The sequence below is a fragment of the Sinocyclocheilus grahami genome, unplaced genomic scaffold (assembly GCF_001515645.1).
Source record: "Sinocyclocheilus grahami isolate Dianchi unplaced genomic scaffold, SAMN03320097.WGS_v1.1 scaffold16.1, whole genome shotgun sequence".
In the NCBI taxonomy this organism is placed as follows: Eukaryota; Metazoa; Chordata; class Actinopteri; order Cypriniformes; family Cyprinidae; genus Sinocyclocheilus; species Sinocyclocheilus grahami.
This window is the reverse complement of record NW_015505195.1, coordinates 5,121,142-5,139,312: the sequence shown is the minus strand read 5'-3', so window position 1 is coordinate 5,139,312 and position 18,171 is coordinate 5,121,142. Positions and strand designations below refer to the sequence as shown.

The following is an 18,171-nucleotide window of genomic DNA, read 5'->3' as shown; positions in this document are numbered from 1 at the left end:
GATAGACAGATTGATTTATATAGAGATATACATTCCATATTTATATATACATCCATCTATCTATCTAGCTGACTGTCTGTCTATCTATTTATCTATATGCCATTGAGGTCATTGTATCATATTTATTTTATATTTTCCGTTTTAATTTTAAAGTTTTATTCATTTTTATTACTTTTTAAAGAAATATCAATATAGTTTTTATTGATTTTATTTCAGTTTTAGTTATTTTAGTACATCAAGTTAAAACTGAAAATGAAATGGACAAACTAGCTAAATAAAGCAAGTTTATGTGTTAATATTTAATCTTATTTAGTTAACATTATTTTTATTTCAATGTTGTTTATTGGATTTCGTTTTAGTGTATAATTATATGGGCTATTCAGTATAACATATACATAGTGTATATGTGTGTGTGTGTGTGTGTGTGTTTGTATAAGTTTGTATATTTAATATGTAAAACATATGCATAATTTCATTGTAATGCATAATAATGTATTGCAATACACCAGTGTGAGATTGTATTCATGTCTGTGCAAATTCAAACTTGGCGCATTAAGATGCACTGTAGCAGGTTGGACATTGTTGCCATTAGTTTCTACATGTCCCTCATGGATTGCCAGGGGCCTCCAAAACCTCAAGCTGTGTGTCCTGACACTGTCAAAGGAAGTTTAACACTTGGGCTCCTGGCAAATACAGCACAAGCTGACCACATTGGCCCCTGGGACCCATGGCACATTTAGCAGTAGCTGACCACTTGGACCCCCAGGCCCCGCGACACTTTCTGTGTGAGCTTACTATGAGGGGACCCTGCTACTACTTTAGTAATCTAATGTTATTCTACTAAACCAAGTGTTTTTAAAACCAATGTTGTTTAACAGTTGGCAGAGCGAGCATATACAGTACAAACTAAAAACATACTGTTATACTGTTTACTATACTGTCATATACATTAGAGCAAAATATAGTGTTTTTTTTCAAGCACTATAACAGTTTAGAAAGGGGCTTTAAAGTGAAGTGTAAAAGCTCAGCCTTTCAGCAACTGCATTTACTGTCGCTTTGTTTGCGGCGGTAGACAGGTGAGGTACCTGATGCTCATGAATCTTTGCATGAAAAATGCCCCCAGTCTGAGACAAATGATTCTACACAAACGCTGAGTGACAGTCAGTGGGCAGAAAATGACACACTGTGGGAGAGAAGAGAGAGAGACCTGCAGGAGACACACAGAAGGAGAAAGAAAATAAAAGTACAAGAGTGAGACAGAGAGAGAACAAGAAATTGTGGGGGAGATTCACTCTCTGTCATTCATTCACACTCTAGACTAGAGAATGGCTGCAGGGAGGAATGAAAGAGTATGATTCATTTTTGTTATCCCTCTGATGGGTGAAAAAGGCTCGTTTTACAAAGCAAAGGAACTGATTCTAGCACCTTCCCTTTTCTCTTTCAGATCTTGTGGACAGTGTTTGAGAGTGTGTGTGCATATGTGTGTGCGTGTGTGAGGGCGAGCGTGAAAGTGTGTGTGTTAGCACTTCCACATGGCCTCCATGCAGGACGGGGTGAACTTCTCTGCTCATCCCTACGGCAAAGTACTGCTGCTGGGGGCCATCGCCGCTGCCTCAGCCTTCGTTGTCACCATCCTTATCGTCGTGCTATGTGTGGGCTGCCAGAGGTGAGTTGCACACACAAACACATATGGTCATATATAAAATGTTCTGACTTCTTGCCCTCTTTGGTTGGTTGGAGTTTCTTTGGTTCTTTATTTGTTTAGATTCATATTCTGGACAGCTTGCTTGTTCAAACCCCAAACCTAAAGTGCTAACTCATCCTGCAGACATAATACCTCAAATCATGCAGCTCACTGATGAGAGGCTTACGATTTCTCCTGGTGTACATGTAACCCCTCTCCCCCGGGTCCTCACCGCCACACCTCGTTCTCGTTCCGAGTGGGTCTCCGGCATGGGAGGCGGACACACTAACAAGGAGGCTAAAGACTGCAGCCTCTAGCGTCAGTCGTTAGTGCGTCTCTTGAGATCAGGGGAGTGAGGTTTACCTGCACAGCACTTACTCGCTGGCCTCCGTTACATACACACAAAACAACAAAAAAAGCCAAATTGGGGAAGGACTTCCATAGACTTACCCTGAAGGATTAGCCCCAATCATAATAGCAATCATCCAGAAATGCCTTAGAAACCACCCAGAACATCAAAGAAATCACATAGCAACAGGCTAACAACCACTCAGAACACCATAGCATCATATGACCCTATTAAGTAACATTTCTTCTTATTATCAGTGTTTTAAAAAAAACATTGTAGTTTGCTCCTAGTATTTTTTTATGGAAACTGTGTTTTTTAGGATTCTTTGATGAATAGAAAGTTTAAATAACAGCATTCATTTGAAAAAATGAATGTAATTTCTCTAAAAAAAAATCTTACTAACCTCAAACTTTTAAACAGTAGTGTACATACACATACAGCACTCAAATTGAGCATAATACCCAGGGAAAAATATTAAATATATTTTAACAATACTTTAATCTTCATTCAATATGCAAACGAACAGTCTCTTTTAGTAAGCATTCTCTCAGAACACTCTAGGAATTGCAAAACAATGTGCTAGAAACACTCAAAACACCATAGCAAATGCACAGCAATGCCCTGGAAAAGTCCCATAACACTCTAGCATCGTGGCGATGAGCTTTGCACAGGCAAGCACCACTCAGTTTTTCCACTAATAAAAATCAGCCTTGAACTTCTGTATACAATTGACAATATTTTATTTTCATTTCATGCTAGAACCTACGGAGCCCCGCACATGATATGCAGGGAAAAAAAGTAAATTGTGCGCATGATTTACTAATTCATTCCCTCATTTTAAGTAAATCGTGCGCACAAAATAATAATTTGTTCCACTTCCTGTCCGCATTCTCATAAACCGATGTTGATGCCTCTAACTTAAAATGATTCCATGCAGCACTGTAAGGCTTTCATTCCCATCTCAAAATAAAACCCAATTAAAGTGTCTCTGTCCATAACATAACAACATAACATAACATAACAGCAGCAACAGGTTTATCAGAATGCAGACAGAAAGTTATTTCGTGTGCACGATTTACTTAAAACGAGGGAACAAATTATGGTTACACTTTATTTCGATAGTCCACTTTAGACATTCTACTAACTGTAAGTAACTTTGCAACTACATGTCAACTAACTCTCATTAGAGCATTTGTAGACTGTTAGGTTAGGGTTAGTAGAATAAGTTGCAGCACTTGCTAAGTTACTTATAGTCAGTAGAACGTCTGTTGAGCAACCATCAAAATAAAGTGTTATGAGATATTAAACAGACAGTCTACTAATACTCTAAGTTGCAAACTTACTTATAGGTAGTAGAATGCCTAAAGTGGACTATCAAAATAAAGCGTTACCCAAATGATTATATCGAGCACACGATTTAATTAAAACAAGGGAACGAATTAGTAAATCGTGCACACAATATTAGTAAATTATAACACTGGTAGATGAATGAACAAAAATAACATCTAATGGCACAGAGATTCTGACCAGCATGTTCACACAGAGCTTGCATTCTCATACTTATAACAGTGCTTTGTACTGTAAATCTTCATATCGTCAACATCACAGAAAATGCTCCTGTAATATGAAGCCACATATCCCACTGCTGCTGTGTGTGTGTTCCAGGATGAAAGCCAGAGATCACCTGTCACCCATCACTGTCAATAAGGCCTTTAATAGAGCTTATTCAAAAATGTCATTGAAGTTCACCCACACCTCTTTCATGCTCACTGTGTAATGGTGGGGACGTCATTTTGACATGGCAGTGATGTTTAAACAGGAAATTTGTATATAAATCTTTAAATGATCTAGCCCCTATTTATTTATCTGAGTTACTATACCCATATACTCCATCCAGACACTTAAGATCCAGTGATCAGAATCTTCTTCTAGTCCCACAATCCAGACTCAAACGTTGAGGGGATCGTGCTTTTTCAGTGGTTGGGCCGCGGCTGTGGAATAGCCTTTAGAGATTAGACTTGCCCCTTCTCTGTCCACTTTTAAATCTCTTCTAAAAACATATCTGTTTTGTTTGGCTTACAAATAATTTTCTATTATGGTCTTTGCTTAGTCTTTTATGGGTTTATACTTAGTTTCTCGTGTTATTAATATATTTACTTATTTTATTATTAAGGCGAGACCCTGTTTAATTGTGTAGCTGTGCAGATTTTTATATTCTTTTTACTATTTTGAATTTCTGTACAGCACTTTGGTCAGCCGTGTGGCTGTTTTATACATGCTATATAAATAAACTGAAACTTGAAATGGCTTTTTTTTCCATCTATGTCTCTCTTGTTCCACCGATGATAGCACAGAGCACACTGTGTGAATGCTAATGTCTCATTTTGTCAAAGCACATGATGCATCTGGTAGTGGGAGGACAAAGAAAAAGTATTAGAGGAATGAGAGATGGAGGAAAAGAAGTGAGAAAGACAAGAACAAGGGTTGAAGGAAATACAGATGAGAAAGACATTGCGGGGAGAAAGTAAATGAGAAAATGTTGGAGGTATTTTCAGTTTTCTATGAGATACTACTGATAAAGATCACCTCTTTAGGTCAAGCTTGCTGGAAAAAATATTATTTAAAGCTTGCAAATGAATACTGAACACTACAGTCAAAGGTAAACTTATGTACATTTGAACATCAAAGTGTGGCTATTAAAGTAATACAAAATTAATAAAGTTGATACAGTTCACAAAACCAGTTGGAATGATTAGCTGACAAATCAGGCTGATCTAGTTCTCAGTATTCAGTGATTCTTTTGTAGACCACTGAAGGGAAGACTCCACATCATTTATCACATTAATTAGATCTGAAATATTCAGCATAGTATATTTACTAGCTGTACTTGTATACAACATATTTATTTCAAATATTTTTGAGAAGGTTAGATGTTCTTGTGTTATATTATACTAATGTTTTTTATTCTGTTGTGTCTTAAAAAATAAATAACAGTGATTCGTGGGAATCTCAGTAATAGCTTTAATACTTTACAAAATCTACTTTGTATCCATTTTGCTCTGCTGGTCGGCAGATTTCAGATACCTACACTGTTCCTGTAATCTTATCAAAGCAATGCAAGCAACCAGAAGGGAACGACTGACATGGTTTTTTCAAGAATAAACAGATGTCTGGTCAAATTTGGCTGAACATTCCGGACAATGGGTCTGGATCAGGGCCCTGTGTATGTGTGAGAGAGGAAAGATTCGATTCAGTCACTGACAGACATGACTGTGTACTTCTTGTCTTTTCATGAAGAAAATAATCCTCAGCATCCATTTAGCTATTTTAGTGATGTTTGGATTGTTTGGATTGTATTATGTTGATTGTTTGATCGATTTTCTTTGTGCCTGAGTTTTGGCCTGAACACCATTGCACCGCAGTTACTCAGAGGCCTGTTAATCATCCAGTGAAAGCCTTCTGTTGTTTCAAATGCCAATCTGGGCTCATTTCGAGGATTGTGCATCTTGAAAGCACTTGCAGTTATTTTTGATCAAATTACTTCACTCAAAGTTTATAAAAAAACAACTGCCTTGAATCTTTCGAGTAGCCTAATTGACTTGAAATGTGCATTTTCTTTCTGCACAAGATAAACAGTTGGAGCAACTAAAGTAAATTGAATCAGGGGCTTAAATGAGTCAGCGCATTCAGTCTCCATAAATCAGTGGATAAACAGAGCATTTGAAGTTTGAACCTAACATTCTAAAATTTTGGATTTGTAACAGTGTGATTTACATGTTGCCGGTTGTGTCTTGCAGGAAGGGAAAGACACACAATGGCCCTGGAGTGGAGAGGAAGCACAGGCTCATGGACATGGTGAGCAATTCTAAGTCTCTTTTCCTTTTTCTATTCAGTTTGGGGTCAGTTAGTGTTTTTGAAAAAATGTCTCATGCTCAACCAGGCAGCTTGTTTTGATTTATTTAAATCCAAATTTTCAGCAGCCATTACTGTAGTCTTCAGTGTCACATGATCCTTCAGAAATCATTCTAACATGCTGATTTGGTGCTCAAGAAACATTTCTTTTTATCACTGTTGAAAACAGCCACGTAATATTTTTGTGATAGGATTTTTATTTTTTACAGGATTCTTTGAATAGAATAGGAAGTACAACATTTATTTCAAATAAAACTGTTCTGTAACATTATACATTTCTTTACTCTCACTTTTTAACATGTCCTTGCTGACTAAAAGTATTAATTTCTTTATAAAAGAAAATCTTACTGAACCCAAACTTTTGTATTTATATAAGCAGAGAGAGATGGTAACCTAAAGTAATCTTCAGAGAGTAACCTTATTGTTAAATTAAGATTTCTGTATGAAAACATTCACACATAGGTTTGTATGCACAATTACGTGTGTACGCATTGCTAGTGAATGAAACCCATTCTTCTTTTCTTCTGTATTTTCTAAGGAACCCAGGTCTGGACTCAGTTCCATGTCAGTTCAAGCAGTTCATGGTTTTGTTTCAGGATTTAAATTCTTCCCTCACACTAGTTTTCAAGTAACAAATTGAAGGCTCCTCCTGAATTTAATTAATCTTCTTAAGCGGCTCAGTGGAAATAGATCTGACCTAAACTTTGAATGGATCACTTAAGCTTTGAATCTAAAACAAAAGGATTTGGGCCATTTCACTATTTTAGCATCCCATGTTGTATGACACCCTTATTGTCACCCAGAACATTTCTCAACTGTTTTGCTCTGATTTTACCTTGGATATCAAGGAGTGATGGTAACCCAGCATAGTACACAATAATTATAAATAACCCAACAGTAAGCAGTAATATTTTCAAACATGAATCTATTATTATTGCCATGTACTTGCTTTACCCAACAATATGCCCAACGTAGGCTGAATAGGTAAATGTGCTTTTTTGTTGTTGTACAGGTTATACTGTTTTATTTTTATTTGAATACATTTTAAGCAGTTTATCTGTGCATCTGTTTTCAGAGTATACTGCGACAGTCCAAGCTGACCTCGATCAGTAAGTCAGACACCAAGCTTCATGAGATGAACAGACTCAACTGCAATGGCAAGAGTATGTACTGTACAATCACATCTCTTAAAGCTTGATAGTCTCTAGTTCTTCACACATACCTGCAGTTCGGGGGGAAGGTCTGAGCATGGTACCAGCTATGTTCCAGGAGTTTCCATAGGGGCTATTAGTAGATGTAATTACTTTTACGCTATAGTGATTGGCATGTATCTGCTGCCCTTTGCCTCTGCAGTTTCGAGCAAATCTTTTTATTGTGTCTTTGAAAAAACAATGGTTTTGCTTCTCAGATTTTAAGCTCTTCAGTTAATATCATTCTGCTCTCTGTAGAATCTTCTAAGAAGAACCGTCCTGCCAGCATGGATCTGCTCCTACTTCCTAGCCGTCGCTCAAACTCCGACCTGCATTCTCAGGGCCGCCAGCTGCCTCAGATCCCCTCTGGTGAGGACGGGGAACACACGTATGCTGAGGTGGGCCGCCGCTCTTCTCCCACCCGCGGTTCTGAGGATGCCCGCTACAGTGTCGGAGGTCGAGCCGGAGAGACGGACACACCCGCCCCACCGGCGGTCCCTGCTAATACCCCTGCTCCACCTGATCCTGACGGGGACTGCTTGGAAGGTGGGATTCCGGAGCCAGAGGCCCTCCCCCAAGTGGTAAATACGCCCCCTCAACCGCAGGAAACAGTGGAGTACGCCTGCATCAGAAAGGTCCGTAGAGTGGACAAAGCAGCACAGAAGAGGGACAATGGGACGGAGACCGAGGAGGGGCTTGGGCAACAACAACGACACAGCAGTGGGGACATTCGGCATGCTCCGCCCACTCACCCAGCCCCACCTCCAACGCTCCCACACAGTCAGAAGATTCCTCGGAAAAACATGGAGGCCTTCAATCTTCCGTCTTTCCCCAAGGTATCAATCAATCAATCTATCTATCTATCTAAAGCTTTATAAATGTTTTTTCAAAACCTTCAAACAAGATTTAAACATTCAAAGTTTATTGTTTCAAACTTTTATTTTCTAGTTAAAAATTACAATAATAAAAATGTCTTTCAATTTTAATTCATTTTAATTTGACTTCCTTAGATTCAAATTCAAATTGGAATACAATTTTGTATCCTATTTTCTGCCTCAAATTGAATTCAAATTCAGGAACTGAACTGAAATTTAAAGTGAATTTTCAATTCCATTCTGAATAGCGCACTTCTACAAACATATTCAGTGCTCATGTAATTCAGTAATTCATATAGCACTGCAACCACAAGGATTTAGCTGAGGCTACAAATGTAAAAATGAGAGCATTGTTGCTAATGGAAACTATTTGTTGTTTCATAACTACTGAAAGCCTTTGACTCGTTGTAATTTCCGATTGTGCTTTAAATTGTATCTTAAAGTGGAACATCTAAATAGAAGCATGCTGGGAATGGCTTCCCCTATTTTTGTGTGCCTCAGCGCAAGTGTGGACTTGCAACTAAAGTGGGTCTGCAATTAAGTACACTGCAAGTGTACTTTATTATTTTCTCTGCGAACACTGTCCAAATCAATGATACTTGCAAGCATTTAGTGGTCCGTCCACAGCATTCGGGGTGTTGCACACTCACGGGCACTTTACTTTGAGGATGATGCAACCAGCGGAAACACAGAGTGAAACCTCTCAATCACCAAAATCCAGGCAAACAGCCAGACCCAGAAAATGGGCCAGTGCTAATGGGAAAAGGAAATTGCAATGGTGAACGAAAGAACCTATGACAACATGCTAATCCCTGCCTTAAAAATGGTAATGTGACACACCCCATTGCCCACCTTCCGTTTCTCCTGCATAACAATGAGGAGAAAATGCACAGCAAACATCAGCCTGTTCCCTTACAGCCCGAGTACAGGAAACACATTAAGCCCAATATTATAAGTGTGGACTTGCAACTAAAGTGGGTCTGCAATTAAGTACACTGCAAGTGTACTTTATTATTTTCTCTGCGAACACTGTCCAAATCAATGATACTTGCAAGCATTTAGTGGTCCGTCCACAGCATTCGGGGTGTTGCACACTCACGGCACTTTACTTTGAGGATGATGCAACCAGCGGAAACACAGAGTGAAACCTCTCAATCACCAAAATCCAGGCAAACAGCCAGACCCAGAAAATGGGCCAGTGCTAATGGGAAAAGGAAATTGCAATGGTGAACGAAAGAACCTATGACAACATGCTAATCCCTGCCTTAAAAATGGTAATGTGACACACCCACCTTCCGTTTCTCCTGCATAACAATGAGGAGAAAATGCACAGCAAACATCAGCCTGTTCCCTTACAGCCCGAGTACAGGAAACACATTAAGCCCAATATTATTAGATGCAGAAGATGGTTAGACATGAGGGCAGGCATTAAGAGGGGGACCGTAGCCTGATTATTCTACATAGGCTTATTTTCATGGAGAAGAGTCTGATCTAATGTTCTGTTATTCTCTCTAACATTCTGTCAATCTATCATCAAAGGTAAAATTTTGGCAACTCTTTTGCAATATAATGGAAGTAAATGAGTGAATCTCTTGATTTGGTTCAGAAAACCACAAAACCTGAATGCTTTGTTCACAAATTGGACTCATTCACTTCTTGAGCTTAGCTCACAGGAGGTGACTATTATGAGTGACTAATGACTTAAAATTCAATCTGTTTCTCACACAAAGACATTAAGAAGACTTAATATTGCACACAGGTTGTATGGAGAATTTTATGGTATTTTCATGCTGCTTTTGCACCTTTTGAAGCTCCCATTTTGAAAGCTCCTTTAGTCTTTCACAGAAGAATAAAGTCATACTGGTTTGAAACAACACAAGGGTGAGTAAATGATGACAGAATTCATTATATGGGTAAACCATTCCTTTAAAACTACTGCTTTAAACCCATGAACTGTCCTTGGAGGACATTGTTGATGCTGTTTCATGATGCTGTTCTACTCGGCTCTATTCTCCAGTGTATATTGTTTAAGAAGGCCCCTTAAAATGTTATATAATATTTATTCTAGTCAATTGTTTTGAATAAATCAGGAGGCAGTGTTTATGGGAAATGGAGAACAGTACATATGGAAACCTCCGGAGGACGATGACATCATCTTCCAGCACAAGCAGATGGGTATTCTGAGCTCTCATGCAGGAGAGAATATGGCAGCATCTGCAGCAGGGGTGAGTGTGCATTTAGTTTTCCACAGTCCTGAGACACATCCACCTTTTCTCATTCTATGCAGTCACAATGTCTTGAAGGCATTATACATTCTTGAAACATTGTCTGTGAATGATCCCAGAGTACTTCCTTACCCCTAAACACTAATTCAGGGTTAGCCAGAAACAGCTGTAAACCCAAAAATGTGTATTCTTAAAAGGCTGGATTGTTTTTGTTGCCTATCAGACAGCGGGAACTGGAAAAACAAACTTTTGGAGTAAAAGATTTCCCACTCACGAATATGTTTCAGATGGTTTGTCTCTCTATTATCATGTAGATCACAGAGATGTATTCGAAAGTTTGCAAACCAGGCAAAAAGAAGCGAGGCATGCCTGGCTCGCCCACCGCCACGAGGGACATCAGCGGCTATAGGACCTTGGCTCGAGGTGACCGTGGTGAGCGTGACGGGGGTTTCAGCGTGGTAGTCAAACCCCAAACGTGGGCCCCGCAGGAGGGCAAAGGCACAAGAGCTCCACCCGGCTGCATGGAGGACCACTGCTACGAAGCCATCAGCACTGAGGAAACAGAACTGGCTTACGAGACCATGGAGGGTGGGGGAGGCTGGAGGCGCGACAGGCCTCCACCCAATGCCAGTGCCACCTTGCGGCCCAAGCGGAAGCGGCCCCAGCAACCTTTGCAACAACCACCGCCACCCCCTCCACCCCCCCAGCAGACCCCAAAACTGCTGCATCTACCATCCAAAACAATGCTGATTCCCGGGGAGAGCTTGTACGAGAGCATCCCTGACCTGAAGCAGGGCTCGGCCACCTCCAGCACAACCACCATCTTTACTTTTAATGATGGCATGGAGATGTATGTCACTGGCCTGTAGGGTGTGCTCTGGGGAAGGGAACTTTCCTCTCTGGGGATTGAATCTTGAATAGGGGACACGTATGCGTGTTGTAACCCAATGGGATACACGCATTGCACCACTGCTATATATTTTACATGGGTTCCAAGTATTAGTTGAGCATCAATTGAGTTTTGTAAGTCTAGATAAAGGTCAGTATTCTCACAGCACAAAAACGACAGAATGCTTTCGTGAAAATCCAAAAAAAATTATTTTGATTAGTTATACGCCTCTATCACGAAGAAAAATAATCACCAGCCACGACATATCACAACAGACTCAACATATCATAACCGACAGTAGCATTCCTGTAGAGGAAATTCTTGTTTTTTTGTCATTACATGCTGTAGTTAAGGACAAAGTGACCATCGGAATTGCGGGTCAAACTTGTATTTGATACCTAGAAAATCCCAAAGTAGAAAAAAAATAGAGCACAAGTCTATTACAAAAGTAACCTGATAAGAAGCATAGTTTAATTGTGTTCCCGTGGCCCTCTGAGAAGAAGGGGAAAAAAATATTTGGTTAGATGCCCTTAGCAAAGTACCATTCCCTGTTTTAAAAAAAAAATTATATGCAGAAAGTGAACATTATTAGAAAGCCAGTCAAAAGCTATTGCCAAGCAAAATATCATATATTGACAAAAAGCCTTTATTTAATCTGTTCACAGAAGAGCACTATTTTAAAATGGCTAAATGCTAACTATTACCTAAAAGCTTTAGGAAACACATGGCCCTATTTTTGTAATGTCACAGCCTCTATTTATGTAAAAAAATAAATTTTAGAGCTAAAATAAAGATTCTAATTCAATTGGTCAAACAGATCCTGTACGCCAAGAAAGTATTTTCTAAAGCACAAATATCTCATGCTTAGCATGTCATCTGTCTGATAGAGCACAAGTCTATTACAAAAGTAACCTGATAAGAAGCATAGTTTAATTGTGTTCCCGTGAGAGAGGGAAGCATTTAGAGGGCCTGAGAAGAAGGGGAAAAAATTATTTGGTTAGATGCCCTTAGCAAAGTACCATTCCCTGTTTTAAAAAAAAAATTATATGCAGAAAGTGAACATTATTAGAAAGCCAGTCAAAAGCTATTGCCAAGCAAAATATCATATATTGACAAAAAGCCTTTATTTAATCTGTTCACAGAAGAGCACTATTTTAAAATGGCTAAATGCTAACTATTACCTAAAAGCTTTAGGAAACACATGGCCCTATTTTTGTAATGTCACAGCCTCTATTTATGTAAAAAAATAAATTTTAGAGCTAAAATAAAGATTCTAATTCAATTGGTCAAACAGATCCTGTACGCCAAGAAAGTATTTTCTAAAGCACAAATATCTCATGCTTAGCATGTCATCTGTCTGAGACGGTGCACTTATGAAACTGAAGAGTACATTTAAAATCTGTTAAAAGTAATATATTGTAAATTGCAACTGTCAATAAAGCAAGATCATGGAAAGAATAAGCAAAAGCTCAGGGACAGTGAACAAAAATATTAAATAATTGCACACACAATGTTATGACCCCCAATGTCTTTTCATGCTATTTTCTTGTTTTGGTCACACATCAATTCAAACTGTAACACATAAGTCACCACAGCACTTCAATGCGGTAAAGTAAGTGTTTTTCTTTGTCAATACTGTTTATGCACTTTGCCTGATTAAAAAGATGCATGCTTTCAAGAAAAAAATACCCTTGTAAAGGGATAAAAAAAGCAAAGAAAGAAAAGTGAAACTAGCACTGTCCTGTGGTATCAGAGAATGGTTTATTTCTTGCTGTTGTCGGTGGATTGTTTGATTTATATGCCTTTTTCTTCATCTGAGAAAGAGTACAAAGTGAATCGCTTCAGGACTGGTCAGATAGTGACAAGCTTCACCAGTGGACAATGTCAAAATATCTATGATATGTGGACTTTGGCCGCTGTCTCTTGATGTCTTTGAATCTGATTCTAATGTGATCTGGATTAAATTATCCCAAATGACTGGAGCGCACATAAAGGGGCTCAGGTCAACCAAATATAATCAAACCCCTCATTGCTATCAAACATTGGTGCAATGTTGTAAATATGTTACAAGAAGAATTACAGAAGAAAATGCATAAAAGGGAGGAGGGAATTTGCTCTTGGTGTTCCTGAAAGTATTTGTTTCTTTCCGGTTGTCCTTTTGGAATGATTTTTCTCTGGTGAAAAATTATCTCAGCAGTATCTCTGTGAGTTTTGATTATGTGCTTTGGGATTTTTGGTTTTCCACATCATTTTAGCTATACTGTGTATCTCAAAGATCATTTGAGTTTAGTGTGGCAGCTAATGTTGTGCGTTTGCTTATCAAACAACAGGGTGGTGTGTATTAAAGCTGTGTAATTAAGTACTAATGTGCAAAAGATTGTAATGTTTTTATATCAAAATGACTATTCATAAAATGTCGGGTCAAGTTTATACTTTTTTAAATAAAGTAGCACTTCAAAAACACAAAGCATATAGCATTTACATAGTGTTTTCTCACAATAAGCCATCTATTAATTTTCTAAAGAGACAATACCACTAAGTGCTAAGACGGTACGATCTCAAGAAAAAATTTAAGAATTTTACATGGTGCCGATTACATATGAATTTGTATAATGTGGTGTATGAAAATGTACACTTTTGAAAAAAGTAAACATGAAGATTCACCCCAACTCTACCTTTAAACCTAACTATCAATGGGATTTAAGCAGGTCTTATGGAAACACAAATGAGATTGCATGAATTCATATGAATTAGTTTGAAATACTTATAAATTGCTATGAGATTGTGGTGGACACTTACGGAACAATAAATTTTTTTGGTAATTGCAGTGCTAACTACAATTATATGATACTTATAAGTGTGCATTCACATTGGTTGTCAGAGTAACAACACAAACACTATGCACAAGATTTTAGCAATGGATGTTTCTCTAAGGTTTTTCATGAGTGCAGCATCCTCATCTGAAAACATTTGTCGCAGACAATAGCATTAAAAATCAGAAAGGGTGGAATATGCTATATTTATTTGCAACTACCACAGTTAAGTGAACCTTGTGATCTGACCACTCATACTGAGAAGCATTAAAATCTAATTATAATTAGATTTCTGGTGTTTTGCTTGTTCAGAAAAATTAAATTAAATTTAAAAATCAGATTTTTCTGTTATTTGTAAGAACTTGCAGATTTGTTTACAGTAAATATTTCTGTCTCTGGGGACAAATGAATGGCAAAAGTGTAACTAAATATTTCTTAGTTCAGTATTAATAAGGATATTTAAAAAGAACTATGGATTTAAAAAGCAACAAAGAGATTCACAGACATGAGATCTCACATAGGCAAAAGTCTTGCTTCTCTGACTTACTTAGAAATGAAACAGATGTGTGCCTGTGTTCGATTTGCATTTTGTGATATCTGTAGGCATCAATGCAAAAGGTTCAGTAAATATTCCAGAGGACATTTCTCATTCTAAATCTGGATGTGATTAGGCTCTGATTAAACCGACTTTGATTAGTTTATAAACTCAGGTAGATGAGGGATTGCATTAGAGTTCTTTGTTTACCCTAATTAGCCATTGAAGCTGCAGTCACATCAGCCTTTCACTGTGGTGCATGCTGTTCCTATGACAACTGCCTCACTGTCATGGTATGGTATTTAAGAATTCCCCTCCATTGAGACAAAATCTCATCGCATTTCACAGTAAGATTACATTACAAACAGATGGAGGAGGTCATAGAATTTTTTTTTATTTCATTCAAATCTTCTACTAGAACATAATGAACTTGTGTTTGTAAAAATGTACCCTGTTTTCCTACCTCTCTTACTGTGTCCCTGCATGTGGTTATATGTGAGAGTGTCACAAGCTTGCATCTGACTTGCTCTGGAAAAAAAATAGGTCATCCTTAAAACAAAAAGGGTGCAGTCAACATAGCAACCGTCTGCTGTTTTTTTATTGGCTGACTTGTTTCCATAGTAACAGGTTAACCTTGAGGCTGCAGTCAGCAGACCAGTTTGTTGTCTAGGCGAATCCAGTATGTATGAAGAGCTCTGCTATGTCAAGATGTCACCCATGTTTTAGATCTCCAGCAACACTGAAGAAAGGGTCTGCATGTTGTATTAAACTAGTGAGAATACAACAGTCTCTATAGGAGTCTATACAATGTCAGCATTGTACAGTGCCTTCAAATGTATTCACCCCCTTTGAATTATTCCACATTAAATATTTTCGGGGGAATGGTCATATGTAACATAACATGTATTGTACTGCCATTTCAAAATGTGGAGAGAAGTAAAAATTTTAAGGCAGTGTTTCCAAACTTTTCTGTCTTAGGTACTCCCAGAGCCCCATAAGGATCAAGTGCTGTTCTTCTTTAAAGAAACATGCCACTATTTTTGAAAATAATAATCATTTTCCAACTCCCCTAGAGTTAAACAGTTGAGTTTTACCGTTTACGAAGCCATTCAGCCGATCTCCGGGTCTGGCGGTAGCACTTTTAGCTGTAGCTTAGCATAGATCATTGAATCTGATTAGACCGTTAGCATCTCGCTCAAAAATGACCAAAGAGTTTCGATATTTTTCCTATTTAAAACTTGACTCTTCTGTAGTTACATCGTGTACTAAGACCGAAGGAAAATGAAATGTTGCGATTTTCTAGGCCGATATTGCTAGGAACTATACTTTCATTCCAGCGTAATAATCAAGGAACTTTGCTGCAGTACCATGGGTGCAGCAGGCGCAATGATATTACGCAGCGCCTAAAAATAGTCCCCAGCTAGGTAATAGGAAAAATATCAAAACTCTTTGGTCATTTTTGAGCGAGATGCTAACGGTCTAGAAATTGTCTTTTTTTATCCTTTTGTTTGTCATATTTGTTTCCTTGGTCAGTGTCTGTGGGTTTCCATCTGCTGTTGTAGGCCATAAGGACCTTTGAAATAACTGAAATAGTTTGGTGAAGTGATACTGAACTGTAATGTGGTCAACAGACCTGGAACTACTTCATAGCTGTGGGTTTACTTTATTTTCTTTAACAACTTCTAACTATCTCTTGGTTATTCATTATTCCATTCCAACTGAATTTTTTCAATTCATTATCTTTTATTAAGATGGTAGATTGTCTCTAAACTCTTAAATGAACAACAAATGTTTCCCAAATGCATTTTAGTTCCATAGTTGCATTTTGAATGTCCTTACTGAACATGCAAAATCACAATGAGACAGGAGGAGTGAAGTACTGCCCCCTGTTGTTAATGTTGCAGCAGCACATGTGAAAAAAACTTCCACCCTGCTCCCTCTGAGCTACCTCAAGAATGATCAAATAGAAATAGAAATTGTAGAGTTTGTTAAATTGAGGGAAATAAACAATGCATTTAAATGATTGAGGCATTATCAAGTGTTTTTAACAAATAATTTTATGTTGAATGTGTAAAACCAATAAACAGCCAAATTTGTCCAGCCATTCATTCATTTGTATATTTATACAAATGTACAAATTAATTCTTATTAATGTATAAAAGTGTCCAGTTTGAACATTTTTAACTATTGTGACAGTGTTTCAGGAACAAGCAGTCCTCTAAAATATTGATAATTTTTTTTACTGTTTTAGATCCCATCATGAACATACGGTCATAAAATGAAGTGCTACAAAATACTGCGCCTCATGAGTGTGCTGGCAAATCTATTTTTGTTCCTGGCTGGTTTTATAAAATTACAGTAAGTGTTGATCCTCGCTAGTCACAACTGCTTGAATTGCTTGAACAAAGTGTCAAACCTCTGATGAGCAGCTATGTGGTTGCTATGAAGCACCATCTGTCCCAAAGTAACAATCACCAAAGTCCCCTTCAAGGACAGCAAATATACAGTAACAAGATGTCAGTACATAGTTTAGTTTTTTCTTTATTATATTTAGATACACTACCCTTTAAGAATCTGGGTCAGTAAGAATTTTTGGTAACACTTTTCAATAAGGTCCCATTATTTGACATTAGTAAATGCATTAACTAACAATGAGCAATACATTTGAATACAGTATTTATTAATCTTTGTTAACATTAGTTAATAAAATTCAACTGTTATATTAAAATATATTAGTACATATAAATATATTAGTTCATTAAATATTAACAGATGTAACTTTTAATAATGTATAAGTAAATGCTGAAAATAATATTAACTGAGGTTAATAAAGGCTACAGAAGTATTTTTCATTGTTAGTTTGTTTTAACAAATAAAGTTAAATAATGGAAGCATACTGTAAAGTTTTACTGAATGTTTTTGAAAGACGTCTCTTATGCTCACACATGCTGCATTTATTTGATCCAAAACACAGTACAACACCAAGACTGTGAAATATTATTACAATTTGAAATAACAGTTTCTATTTTAATATATTTTAAGTTATCTATGTAATAGCAAATCTGTTAGTGTCAGTGCTGTCATGTGATCCTTCTGAAATTATTCTGATAACTAATTTGCTGCTCAATAAACCTTTTTTATTATGAATTTTGAAAACAGGTATGCTACTTAATATTTTTGTGGAAACAGGTATACACTTTTACAGAATTCTTTGATGGACAGAAGTTCAAAAGAACAGAATTTATTTGAAATTTACAATAAATTGTAAATGTCTTTACTGCCACTTTTGAGCAATTTAATACATCCTTGCTGAATAAAAGTATTAATTTCTTTATTTAAAAAGCTTAGTGGCCATAAACTTTTGAATGGTAGTGTATCTATGTCAGGAAAACACACCTATGCCTGGAATGACATGAAAGAGGTCATCTAGGCTCTTGTCCACAGCAGTGGTGATGATTTTGACACGAGGAAAGGCGTAAGCCACTGAGTGAACACCCAACTCTGCCATCAGCAGAGACACCAACACAATCTCCCTTTGTCACAATTTGTCACAATCTTCCTTCCCTTGTCTTCCTGGACATCATGGTCCTGTATATACACACACACTAACATTCAACAAATTAAAGCCATTGTATCATTTTCACAATGAATTGTGGCACCTATTTACTTTATTCCCAGAGAAGAGAGTCAAATACATTT

The 18,171-nt window shown here is 37.5% G+C and overlaps 1 protein-coding gene across 2 annotated transcripts; it reads left to right on the top strand.

Annotated features, from left to right (window-relative positions):
• Positions 1 to 1,459: 1,459 nt before the first annotated feature.
• On the top strand, positions 1,460 to 11,972 carry LOC107549481 (uncharacterized). 2 transcript variants are annotated; one of them, XM_016230592.1, is made up of 6 exons: positions 1,460 to 1,666; positions 5,831 to 5,888; positions 7,021 to 7,054; positions 7,394 to 7,971; positions 10,101 to 10,235; positions 10,550 to 11,972. In XM_016230592.1, the coding sequence occupies exons 1-6, from the start codon at positions 1,533 to 1,535 to the stop codon at positions 11,102 to 11,104; spliced, it is 1,494 nt and encodes a 497-aa protein (XP_016086078.1). In that variant the 5' UTR covers positions 1,460 to 1,532; the 3' UTR covers positions 11,105 to 11,972. The 2 variants fall into 2 exon arrangements, with proteins under 2 accessions (XP_016086078.1, XP_016086068.1); XM_016230582.1 differs by having other exon boundaries at positions 7,021 to 7,108.
• Positions 11,973 to 18,171: the final 6,199 nt, after the last annotated feature.

Bases quoted from the DNA above. Each gene is read 5' to 3' on its own strand.
- LOC107549481 (XM_016230582.1), top strand. From the start codon at position 1,533: ATGGCCTCCATGCAGGACGGGGTGAACTTCTCTGCTCATCCCTACGGC. The intron at 7,109-7,393 runs GTATGTACTGTA...TGCTCTCTGTAG, and splicing joins ACTCAACTGCAATGGCAAGA to AATCTTCTAAGAAGAACCGT. The intron at 7,972-10,100 runs GTATCAATCAAT...TGAATAAATCAG, and splicing joins ATCTTCCGTCTTTCCCCAAG to GAGGCAGTGTTTATGGGAAA.